The 13,167-nt window shown below is 49.8% G+C and overlaps 1 protein-coding gene across 1 annotated transcript in view; it reads right to left on the reverse strand.

The window, feature by feature from the left end:
• GLB1 (galactosidase beta 1) overlaps window positions 1-13,167 on the reverse strand; it is a 77,092-nt gene that overhangs the window by 37,684 nt on the left and 26,241 nt on the right. The window contains exons 6-10 of the mRNA XM_037148336.2: window positions 10,841-11,021; window positions 8,313-8,371; window positions 6,948-7,069; window positions 6,818-6,858; window positions 447-559 (exon numbers count right to left, since the gene is read on the reverse strand). Coding sequence (XP_037004231.2) covers window positions 447-559; window positions 6,818-6,858; window positions 6,948-7,069; window positions 8,313-8,371; window positions 10,841-11,021 — 516 coding nt within the window. The remainder of the gene's footprint in view (window positions 1-446; window positions 560-6,817; window positions 6,859-6,947; window positions 7,070-8,312; window positions 8,372-10,840; window positions 11,022-13,167) is intronic.

Genomic DNA, 13,167 nt, shown 5'->3' on the forward strand with positions numbered 1-13,167 from the left:
GGACGAAGCAGTTCAGGTGGCAGCAAGCGCTGCCCCAGGGAGAAGCCCGACAGCTCACGTTGGCACCTTGCTCCCTGTGCTTGTGGGTTTTCTCCCCTACGCTTTAACTGTTTATAGGGACACTCGTTTTCTCACCTTAAGTATCAATAATAGTAATGGCTACCACTCACGGGACAGTGGGATGCCTTCCACAGGTTCTTTTTAATCTTTACAGCACAATTAGTGCTGCTGGTCCAGTCTCACCAGGGAATGGACTGGTGGAGTAACCTGTTCACAGGCTCAGTCTTCACCAGCGGGAGACCAAGGCTCAAGGCCAAGCCTCTCTGATGCCTCCCTTCAGCTGTCCCTTGAAACCCAGAGCTCTAGGAAGTCGTCCACACAGCACAGGAAGTCCAAGGCAGGCTCTGTCTGAGACCAGCCCGCCGCAAACCACACAAAGCACCCACCTTCCGAATAACATCTCGCACAGCAAAATACTTCTCGGTGAGGTCTCCTGCCTCGCTCAGTGGGGCGTCATAGTCGTAGCTGGTGGGCTGTGCTTGGTAGGGCATGTTGGCCCCTAGAAGACAAAAGACATGCCACTAGTTACTATAAAAGGCCCTGGCCCGGGACAAGTTCTTTGGGATCCATGGGCTCAGTGTTATGGAGAAAATAAAACGCACGTTTGAACCCATTGTTGAGCAACACAGAGGTGCCCTCTGGATGCGAGGTTCAGAGAAGTTAGTTTCCTTCTACAGGAAGCCCTGGCCAAGCCCCGTGGAGCCTACAGACAGCGTTCCCCATGCCCTTTCTGCAGAGCTCACAGTTCTGACATCAGCAGCTATCACTGCCAAGGCACTAGCAGAGCATCTGAAACTCGCTACCAAACTTGCTCATCACGACCAGTCATGGCAGGGCTTATGGCACGACCCAAATCTCTGACAGTTTAGTCTTGCGATCTTCTTCATGACCTTGAACTGTGCAGCTGAGAAAAGGTCAGTGGTGGAGACACGGGTGACTTGGCCAAGGACAAGCAGAAAACAACTGAGGGTCACCAGACCGAACAAGGTGGGAGATGGCCCCACACACAGATGAACCCAGAGATTCCAATATAACCTTAAGGCCTTTGCAAAGACTGAGGGGTGCTGGGGTGTGCCTCTCACATCCCCCTTTGGGACAGAGGCACTCACGTGTTCTCCCAGCTGCTGGGAGAGTTGGCTGCTTACGGCTCTCGGGTACGTCCCTCTCTGGTCACTGGCCCCTGCTGGGCTGCCTTGCTGACAGTTCCAACCCTCATGAGATAGCCCCTTCCAACAGCTGACCAATGTGGGGATATAAAAACTCAGCCCCTTTGCCTCAAAGGGCCTTCCCAGCCCCGTCCAGAGCTCTGTCTAGAATCAGCTGAGCCACTTTTGAATCTGCACCACAGCTTAGTGTCTCCCTGGGCTCAGTCCTGCCTCCCACACTTTCTCGCAGGTGTCTGTGGGCCCCTCAGAGCACAACCCCATCAGCTTCCTGCTGGGTCATCTCAGAGTCTGTTTCCCTGGGAACGCAACCTGCAACAGGGAGCAACAAATAATGCCAATGCTGTGTGTTCTCAAAGACTCGGAAAGCGAGTGGTCTTGCAATGATTGCTGAGGGAGCGGAGTCTAGAACAGAGGACCGCAACCTTGTCACACATGACATTCACAGGTGGGAGACTGTGCAGTATAGGGCCGTGACTATCCACTGGTCCTTAGAAAACTCGCCCAGGAATGAGGGTCACGTGGAAAGCTTGGGAGTCGAGATTCCCAAATCCTGCTGGAGATTCTCAGTCGGCAGCTGTGGGCGGGGACCTGAGTGAGACTCTGCCTCTCCAGCAGGGGACACGGGCACTGCTGTCTGTGGACAAGGAAGGCTCTGTGCCACCCCTTTCTCTTCCACTGGTGGCATCTGGCCATGTAAGGGCATGACAATAAAGTTATTTTAGAGAAATCTTATATCCAACCTAAGTTCTAAGTAAATGAGACTCCAAATCTGAGGGTTCACATATGACTTAGTAACAAACTCCTTCGAATGGTCCCACAGCTCACAAATGATGAAGCCACCCTGGGCGATCCGACAGGTGATGGTGTAGACACACGAGCTGGCCAAGCGTCAGGTCGCCCCCTGAAGGCTCCTTTTCATGAGCTCTCTGCACAGAACCTGCACTTGGAAATATCTAAACTCACAGAATCGATTCAGTCACGTTACTTTCTCATTAACCAGAGACAGCTGCCTGCCAGCAGGTGTGCCTGCCTCCAGGGGTGCAGATGATAAAACACATCCTTTGTCGTGAGAGGCATTGAAAAAGAAAACCACATCCCTTTTTGCAAGGAGCGCACCTTCTCCTTTGTGGTCCCCTCTCTTGTTCTAAAGTGGCAGTGATGGTGCTGCCCCGAGTCTCTCACTTGTATGTCTCCCTGCACGCTAGACACCGAGTGCCCCTCACAAGTGGGTGTGGCCTCATTGCGGGGGGTGGGGGCCCTCTGTTGGACTGAAGAGGAGCTCTGTCAGTTGCCAAGCTGAACAAGGGTGACTTCTGGAAGCAAAGTGGATGGGCCAGGAGAACCGGGCTGGGAAGCTGGCCAGGGGTTAAATGATGGACTGGCAAAGCGAGTCTCTGCTCTCTTTCTAACAGCAGAATCTTCCTTCGGATGTTTTCAGACCGCCACGGTGTCCTACACAAACAGGGCCAACTCGAGCTTCTTCTCCACATCAGGGGGCATGAGGTAGGAAGGAGAGTAAACAGCAAGATTTACCCGTCCTCGGCTCCCCACCTGCTGTGACACACACAGAGCAGCCTGGAGCCCGCAGGAGCCCCTCTCACAGGTGGGGACACACACAGGCCCAGAGCACGGCACACACACTCACATGGCACGGGCACCTGACCTCGGGGAGGACAGGTAATGAGCTCATGACGTGTCTGGCAGCTCTCCCCAGGGAAGGTGGCCTGAGGAACAGCTGTCGAGAGGCTGACAGGCTCTCCCTGAAGAGACCAGGCCACTCAGCAGGTCAGAGGGCCTGGCATTTGCAAGAAGGGCTGGTCTAGGGGCTGGTGCAGGGGTTTCAGGCTGCAAGGGGTTATCCCAAGGGCAGTGACCACCAGCTTTTCAAGGCCTGAATTTGGTCCAGGCTCCACCCCCTGCAGGTTCCGTACCCTGCTTCTCTTAGCTGGAAAGTGAGTCGGTAACTGTAGCCCAGGGTGAGACTGCTTTGAGGACTAAATGGAAAAGCGGAGGTGGAAAAGAGGCTTTTATTAATTATGGCAGGGAAAGGAGCAAGGGAGAAGATCAAAGGCAGGTTCTATTTTTCTCAGTGGTAGTTTTCATACTATTTTTTAAAAAAAGAACACTGTATTGTTTTAAGTAGAACAATAAGATAGTTCCCAAATACATCAGTCTTCATTCCTGGATTGAATGATTGGTCTGAATTCCATGAATGGAAGCTAGGTGGAATTTCTTAGTTACTGAATGCAAAAGGCATCCCAGAGCATTAACTGTTTCTAGCAAGAAGACAGAGACACACGGGGATGGTCTAACACTTCATTGATCATTCGTTGCCCATTATCTTTCATCAACGGCGTTTGAGTTTTGCGACATCTCCACTTCTTGGCTCTCTGACCATCGTAGTAACATCAACAATATTGTAAGCTCAGCGTTCTCCCAGGCCACCCCACCCTGCACAAAATGAAGCAGTTCTGAGGAGAAAATTCATTAAGAGCGGACAGTAGCAGAGATCTTAGGAGATTTAGGTCCAAACTAACCCTTACAAACTCAACAGTCGGGCATCCTTAACGATGATTCGGAGAGAAAAATACGGATGTAAAGAGAGGTGGGGAATGAGGGTTAGAGAAAGGCCAACCAAGCATGGCATGTCCTTGTGAGAATTAACAGCAATGAAGAGAATTTTGTCATGATTTTCCCTATCAAAAAAAATAAAGAAATAAGACCATACAGAAATGTAAAACAGTGCAGCTACTTTTGAAAATGCTACAGCAGTTCCCTCAACGTAGAGTGACCCAGCAACTCCGCCCCCAACACGGAAACGGATTCAAATAAACACGTAGACACTAACGTTCAGACATTGTTGAGAACAGCCAAAAAGTGGAAGCAGCCCGATTCTCCACCAGCTGACCAGTGAATACAGAACACGCCGTATACAATGGAATACTACTTGGCAATAGAAAGGAACAAAGTACTGCTACAGGCTACCACATGGATGAACCTCGAAAAGATTACGCTCGATGAAAGAAGTTGAACACAAAAGACCACACATTGTGTGGTTCTGTTGATATGAAATTTCCAGAATAGACAGATCCACAGAGAGGGAGTAAACCAGTGGTTGCCAGGGGCCGGGAAGAGGGGGAATGGGGATTTCTTGGGTTTGGGGTTTCTCTGTGAATTGATAAAAGTGTTCGAAAATTAAATTTAGGGGGGACTTCCGCCAAGATGGAGAAGTAGGTGGAGGTTCCACCTCACCTCTGTGCACAACCAAATCTAAGAACAACTATTTTTAACAGCAGTCACAACCAAGCCACACGGAAAATCGACAATACGGAGTCCAAAGGACAACTAGATACTCGGCTGGACCGGTACGAGGAGCGAGGCCAGCAGCGGAGCAGGTTAGCAAGAAAAATTCCCGGGGCGGTGCGCGGTGCGCGCAGGCAACCGAGGGCGCTGATCGCCAGCGAGCTGGCTGCGGGAGCGCACAGGGAAGAGGCGCGGTGGATCGGTCGCGCGCATTTACGTGCGGAGAAACCAGTGAGAAGGGAAACCCGCGCGGTGCAGCAGGCTCGCAAAATTAGGATCGGATAAGCAAGCCTGAGGCGTTTGAGTGACTAGATGCGCTGGGCTAGCGGAGAGGAACGCCATTGCTCCCTCTCTGACCCCGCCCCCACACACAGCGTCACAAACCAGCGACCTGGGTCGCCCCGTCCTGGTAAACAACTAAGGCTTCGCTCCGCTCACTTAACAGCACGAATAGACCAAAAATGGCTCTAGGACAACTCAGAGCCCCAGAACCGATAGACCTAAGTGATGAAGAAATAGCCAGTCTTTCAGATGCACAGTTCAAAACACTGGTTATAAAGATCCTTACAGAACTGGTGGATTTTAGTCACAAATTAGAGAAACATATGGAAGCTAAATTAATTGAAATGAATGCTGATACAAAAGATACCAATAGTAATGGAAAGAAAATTGGGATTCAAATCAAGGGAGAGGACCAGACGGAAGAAAAAAATGATCAAACAGAAAGGAATGAAGAAATAAGAATTCAGAAAAATGAGGAGAAGCTTAGGAACCTCCAGGACATCTTTAAACGTTCCAACATCAGAATTATAGGGCTACCAGAAGGGGAAGAGGAACAGCCACAAGTGGAAAAGGAGAATTTCCCTAATCTGGCAAAGGAAATAGACTTCCAGGAAATCCAGGAAGCTCAGAGAGTCCCAAAGAAGTTGGACCCAAGAAGGAACACACCAAGGCACATCATAATTACATTAGCCAAGATTAAAATGAAGGAGAGAATCCTAGAAGCAGCAAGAGCTAAGGGGACAGTCACCTACAAAGGAGTCCCCATCAGACTGTCAGCTGATTTCTCAAAAGAGACCTTACAGGCAAGAAGGGGCTGGACAGAGGTATTCCAAGTCATGAAAACCAAAGATCTACAACCAAGATTGCTCTACCCAGCAAAACTTTCATTTAGAATGGAAGGACAGATAAAGTGCTTCGCAGATAAGACCAAATTCAAGGAGTTCATCATCACCAAGCCCTTACTATATGAAATGTTAAAGGGACTTACCTAAGAAAAAGAAGATAAAAAAAGATGAACAGTGAAAGGACAGCAAACTCACAGTTATTAAGAACCACACCTAAAACAAAAGCAAACTAAGAGGATAGCTAGATCAGGAGCAGAACCATAGAAATGAAGATCACATGGAGGGTAAGCAACAGGGGAGTGGGAGGAGGGGAAGGGGGGAGAAGGTACAGAAAATAAGTAGTATAGACAGTAGATAGAAAATAGATAGGGGGGAGGGTAAGAATAGTAGGGGAAATACAGAATCTAAAGAATTTGAGACACATGTTCATGAACTAAAGGGGGAAATGGTGGGGGAGGGGTATACAGGGTGGAGGGGAAGGGAGGGGGGAATAGAGCAAATGTAATGGCATAATCAATAAAAAAATTATAAAAAATAAATGTAAAATTACAAAAAAAAAAGAAAATTAAATTTAGTATGTCACAAAAGTGTGACATACTAAATACCACTGAATTGTATACTTGAAAATGATGAATTTTATGATATGAGGATTACATTTTCAGAAAAAAAGTTAAAAAATAAAAGACCACAGCAGAGCATATATGCACAAATGAACTAGAGACTGACTGAGGCCTGGCCAGACAGCCAGTTTAAGATAATAAATGCACAAAACGTGACCCTTAGAATTAAAAAAAAAAATAAAAATGGCTCTGGCTGGTGTGGCTAAGTGGATTGAGCACCGGCATGTGACCCAAAGGGTCTCTGCTTCAATTCCCAGTCAGGACACATGCCTGGGTTGTGGGCCAGGTCCCCAGTTGGGGTGTGCGAGAGGCAACCACACACTGAAGTTTCTCTCCCTCTCTTTCTCCTTCCCTTCCCTTCGCTCTAAAAATAAATAAATAAAGTCTTTAAAAAATGTATACAGGCAATTCGTATATATCTGAAAATATAGAAGAAGACAAAACAAAAATAGAAAATAAAAATGATCTGCAGGCACAGCCTCCCAAAATCAAGCACCAGAAACCTGTTAGCTTCCATAAACACATACGAAATTGCTCTTACCATTCCAATAGGCAAAATTGGTCCCACCTATAAACATGTACCTGCAAGGAGACAGGAGAACAGAGGGAATACTTCACAGTGAGCCGACAGCTGTGGGGGGACACCCTCCCCTCCAGAAATTAACACTCACAAGTTCACGTTTGCTCCGCGGGCAAGTATATCCTGGAGGAAGGACACTACTGCTTCAGTCTTGACTGTCGAGTGAGGTTGGCCCCAGTGGTCTAACCAGCCAGTATAGAATTCAGAATTGATCTAAAAAGAGAACGGGACATGGAGCTTAGGATCGAGTCATGACCTTCAAATGCTGGAGCTACTGTTCTGTAACTATTGCCCCAGATTTCCCACCATGGGACAGGTAGAAGGGGGAGTTGATATTCATTTGCTGCCCAACCCAGGGCTGGGGGACCAATGAGGACTTCCAGTAACAACAGCATTGCCCAAGCTCGGTATTTAAGCACCGGTAACATGGTATTCCTGAAAAGCTCTACCTGCATCAAAATTTTGCAGGTTGACTTAAAGTGAGGTCAACCTGTCCAAGTATTCTACAAGCAGGCCCCAGGCACTTCATGGTTCTCCTGGGCATTACCCTGCTGAGCCCTGGGTCTGGAGAAAGAAGACGGAACCTGGATGTGTTCTGGGGCCTCCTCATCTCAAGTAATAGCTCCATCCAAAGGCTATGAGTGTGGGTTCTGCACTGTTCACTAAGCAGAAGCCAGATTCCAAAAAGGCTGTTTTCTGCAAAGGTCTGCAGACAGAGGGGCTGACTGACCTGCTGCAGAGAAGGCACAGGACATAAGCCATAAGCTGGGCCGAGTCGCAACAAATTGAATGAAGAAGGAAAGAGCACAGTGATGGATTGATGGACTGTACACGCCTTCCTGGGCCTTGCCAGCACCTCCTCCTCCTCCTCCTCCTGGCTGCCGACACCACACGCCACAAAGCCCAGCAACTCAAAGTGCACTCAGCAAACCTGCATCCCAATGCTACCTGGTTGCCCATCAGCAATGCAGAATCTCAGGCCCCACCCCAGCCCCAGCAGGTCAAAGTCTGCATTTTAACAAGATTCCTACATGATTCATAAGTACATTGAAGATGCAAACAAAGAAAAACAGACCTGAACTCAGATCCACTCTCCACCTGCACAACCCTGGGTGAGTGACATGTCCCCTGAGCCCTACTGAAAACGGAAATGATTACACTACTTATGAGATAATAATACCACAACCAAGATGAACAGGCAAGAACACCAAGCCCGGTGCGCAGCAGGACGTTCACATTAGTCCCCATTCTGTTCCACCCCAGGGCAGGGCCTCAGTTTCAAGCAGGGGCATTGCTGCTGCTGTCACTCATGTGTCCAGAGGGCTATGTCCCCACAGTCCTGGAGCCAGAAAAACCACGGATCTGCTCCCACTCTTCTACAGCACGTAACCTCTCTCCCGGCAACTGTGATGAAGTTGGTACAAGCAGTCTCTCCACACTCACTCCCGATTCTTACCAAGGGTCCTCTGGGCTCATACTTCCTCTGGATGAGGAAAGCATCTGTGATGTTGGCACCTAACATGATCAGAGGGAGAAAAAGGGTCAGTTGTGGGAATGAGAAGAAGCTCAGTAAAAAGAGCCCTTTGTAAAACTTGAACCTGAGGCCCCAGCACTTCCCCACACTCCCATGGGCCTGGAACACCCCAAAGCCAGCTTTAGGCTGCACTCAGACCAATGGATGTGTGGGCCCCATAAATGTTGCTTGCCCCCTGAGCAGGTCCCCATGGCTTCTCGTGGCTGCATTGCCTTGGGAGTTGGCTTCACCTGTGTCTTCTTCACCTGTGTTTCCCCACAGCCTGGACTCGTCTTGTGCAAGTCTCTTCACATGGACATCTGGTTGACCCGGCCGTTCCCCACAGGATGGGCCTGCTCTGAAGATGCCTCCCTGCAGTCTCCACAGTGCCACACGCAATAATAGTGCCACAAATATTTGCCTATTAATCAGCAGATCAAAGAGATGAGGGGTCTAATTGTGTCTATCCCTAAATAATGGTCTATCGCTGAATTGTAAGTTGTACATCATCAGCTACTTGCTCTCCATTCTTCCTCCTGGAATGTTCCTTAGGGTGCCTCTGTCTTGTCTTCCCACATCTTCTCTTCTCCTTTCTCTAAAAAGGGGCATTTCCCCACCGAGGGGTCATGGCTGCTTTGTGTCAGTGAAAGAGTGAGCACAAATGGTATCTCTCCCAACAGAGCAGAGGGCACCCTGGTCCCAAACTTCATGGTCCAGGCATCATGAACTTCACAGCAGGCATCTCCGAGCAGAAGTGGCACCGGCCAAGACCTCTTCCATAAGACCCCTTGCTCTCGGATGGCCCTTGGCTTCTCAGCAAGACCAGCTTTCCAGAGAGAATGTGCTGATCAAGAAAGTACAATCGCATGTGACCTTCTGGCTGTGAATTTCTCACCATTAAGCATTAGGTGGTGTTCAGACCTTTAGTTTCTCTTCTCCCAAGTCTCTTCCCCCGACCTGACCTCTATCCAAGGCCCCGCTGCCACACGGATGAATGAAGCTGCCACAAGCCCACCTGCCGCAGGTTCACTGGCCTTGCAGTGGTCTGTCCTTCAACCCACAGGCAGCAATCCCACTGTCACCCCACCTACAAATAATGCTTGCGGCACACGTGTGACAATCTTCCACATCTTCCTCCCAACAGAAAACGCTGCGACGGGAGGTGAGCGAGGGCAGGAGGAAACCCGCATGCCACTTCCTGTGCAGCTCTTTGGAGACGAGTCATCGCATCACCCAGTGCTCTGAGCAGTGTGCGTGGATCTGGAAACCCTCGATCCACTTAGAGCCGGGAAGAATTCTTTTCTTTTTTGGTGATGCAGAAGAATCTCCTCAAAGAATGCAATTACACCCTTCTCAGGAGAAAGGAAGTACGAGACGTGCGACCCGCGAGCACTGTGTTATCCCTGGGATGGGAGAGCGGCGTGGTCTTTCCGCTGTTTGAAGAACTTATTTTGCAGTCACTTGCGAACAAGCTGCAGACAGGAGGCCCTTCACCCCTATGCTTCCATGTGCTTTTCCAAGAGCAAGGGCCGCCTTCCAATAAACACAACACGCATGTTACAACCCAGGAAACTAACGTGGCCGCATCACTATTTCCTCACTAATCTACAGACTACACGCAGATTTCAATGGTCACAATGGCGTTCTTCACAGTGAAAAATAAAGAGAAGGGCGGCGGCGTCCAGTCCAGGATCCTTTTCGGAATTGCACACTGCTGTTCACGTCCCTCATGAAAGCTGTTCTCGACCTAAATGAAGACTCTCCTGATTACAGCCAGAAGCTAATTATATCCAGAAGCATCCTGGCCACGCTGCCCCCCACCCCCACCCCCACAAACTTTTATTTGTGGGACCTCTGCAGTTTACACGGCACTCACTCACGAGTCAAGCAGGATGAGTTTTGTAGCACTTACCAAACCACCTCTGGCCCACGAGAGTTCATAGTGCCCTGACTTATACAGAGAGGTAATGAACGTGGAAAGCAAGTTCCTGCCCTCCAGGGCTGACAGGCCAACCCCGCCCAGCCCGGGGCTGACCTCAGAGCTCACTATGGCCAGGACAGGGCCCCCGAGCACCCAGCCACGACTGGGGGGACACGGAGAAGAGCAGTGTGTCCCAGCCGGAGCCTGAAAGACCACCGCCTCAGGGTCGAGATTCTCACAGCTGGAACGGCTGCTGGGCCCACCAGCCCCGGAGAGAGCGGAGCTCCAGGTTCAAGGCTAGCTCCGCCAGCACTGAAAACGGAGCTCTTGTCCTACAGACCAGATCATCTTCAATAAAGTAACCTTAGCAATGGAGGGCGGCTTTATCAGTCACTCTATTGTAGCTATTACTGGATAAAGGAAAACACGAGGAACCCCATTCAGCGCCCATTTCACGGGACGGCCGCCCCGAGCAGTTGGCTGAGGACGCAGCGAGGACCGCGCGCCGGGCCATCACCTGGCTTCGTGGGACCCCGGCACAAGCACCGACCTGGTCCGAAGTCCACAGTGGCGTACAGCCCCTGCAGCGACCCGCACCGCACGAACTTCTCGCTCGAACCGTCGGTGGTGAACAGGATCACGTCACTTCCCAGGTGGTAGTGGAAGCGCTTCTGCAGGAAGCGCAGGTAGTCGTAGTCACAGCTGAAGTAGCTGCCGTACTCGTTCTCAACCTGCAGGTGAAGAGGAAGGAGGGCCAAAAAAATCAGAGATTCCAGTGTGGTTTTTCTGATGAGCGATTTCGTTTGGACAGAACACCTGAGCGTCTATTTTGACATAACGAGGTTTGAAGATTGCCCCAAAATATCCCCTGCACTCAGTCCTCAAAACCCATTTTCCAAAAAGTAGCTCAGCGTAAAAACGTACCTCTCCACCCAGAAACAAGAAAAATTCACCATGCTCGGTTTGGGGCTGTAGTGACATTCTTTTTTAAAAAATTTTACTTATTTATAGGAGAGAAATATCAATGTATGGTTGCCTCTCGTGAGTCCCCTGCTGGGAAATGGCCTGCAACCCAGGCATGTGCCCTGACTGGGAATCGAACCCTAACCATGTGGTTCGCAGGCCCGCACTCAATCCACTGAGCTACACCAGCCAGGGCATGACATTCTTCACTGTGATAGATAAGAGATCCTTCCAACGGTACATAAATAAGACCTCCCCACGGTATTAGAAATATTAGAAAATGGAGAATAATGAAAAGAAAAATGGAAAAATCACTCGTTCATTTCATTACCAAGATAACTAACCACTATAAGCTCCCAGCATAGTCTTCCGGACGCGCACACACACACAGAGCAAATACACACAAACGTACACACACAAATGCACAGTGAAGCTCCAGGCTGGGCCTCCCGTGGCTGTCAGACGAGGGCTGGGAGGGCCCTAACCACCCCCGGACAGGGATCTGAGCCTGCAGGTAGGTATGGTTTCAGTCCTGCTGGCTGACGGGGCTCCTCAGTGGCCTCTTCAAACTCTCTGGGCACCAAGAGAAAACACCAGCCTGGTGAGCTGAGTAAACTCATCCTGCTGCCCCTTGGCCTGAATGAAGACAGAGCTACCCACGTTTACAGGAACGCCCACCCACGGAGGCACTGGCGACCGGTGCCAGCTTCTTTCTTATCTAATCCATCTGCTGCTGTTCAATTCCAGAACCACTCGGTAGGTGTGCAATGTGGACACACCTGGGATGGGAGCTCCTGGCAGCCAGGCAGACGTGCGGGGAGCAGAAGTGACTAGGGGTACACCTGGGCAGGGATGAAAGTAGACCGACTTCCACAAACGCTCCACAGACAGAGGCTTTAGACGCGTGTTCCAAGTGGATGCCAATGGAGTGAACGGGGAAGGCTTTCGAGCCAGGAGGACCCTATGGGAGCCCGCAAAGGACAAGACGGCAACCACGACTCTAGAGTGTAAACACTTTCTGATGATGTGAAAAATGCTTATGACATAAGAATAAAGTAAAAAAAAAAACAAAACTCAGGTAAGAAACTGTCCATACAGTATGAACTGACTGCAAAAAGAAATTTTTAAAGGCATTGGAAAAAATTTAAGAAATTCTCCCCCCAAAATGTAAAGAGCTTTGCTTCTGGCTCTGATGTTTAAATAAAAATTATGGTTTTTTTTCTTATGTTTTTTTTCTGTATTTCCCAACATCATGTACTTGTCCATTTGGTGGTCGGGGGGCAGACGGATCAGGTGGGATGGAGGAGGGTGGACATGTGAGGGGCAGTGGAGGAGGAGGGAGCCCAGTCTGCTGGCAGACCCACACTCGAGATAAGGGCATCTTTGTCTTGAGGTTACCAGAGGTGGTCACAGAGGAAACGCACCCGAGACAGCCAGCTTTGCTTTCCTCTGCACATTCACAGTCGATTACATTCTCGTGATGTTTTAACAACCAAAGGTACCGAAAACTTGTGATCAGAAACTGAAAGTGATCTAGGGAGAAGCAAAGACTTTCCCTAAAAATGAGGGAAACTGGAGTAAACCCGTGATCAAGAGAAAGGCAGAAGACCCAGCTGTGCAAAGATGCACCCAACTCTCAGACCGAAATCTGTATACAGGAAAGGGGTTCCTAAAGGTTTAGCCAGTTCAGACTTGGGACAGAAGCCGGGCGCTGAGTGCTCCTTGTACATCCCTTGGGGGGCAGTGGCCTGGCTTTTGTCTGCTGTGCATGTCAGGGTGGACACCCTGGTCAGCTTGCCCTTTCATTGCTCCTTTGAGCTACCAGAAAGGCAAGGCGATGGCCACACCCACAATGACAGTCCCTGCACACTGTCCATAATTCATAAGAAGAAAGTCTGGCCCACTGCACCTTGG

The sequence above is a fragment of the Artibeus jamaicensis genome, unplaced genomic scaffold (assembly GCF_021234435.1).
Source record: "Artibeus jamaicensis isolate MK-2021 breed Jamaican fruit bat unplaced genomic scaffold, CSHL_Jam_final contig_519, whole genome shotgun sequence".
NCBI classification, from domain to species: domain Eukaryota; kingdom Metazoa; phylum Chordata; class Mammalia; order Chiroptera; family Phyllostomidae; genus Artibeus; species Artibeus jamaicensis.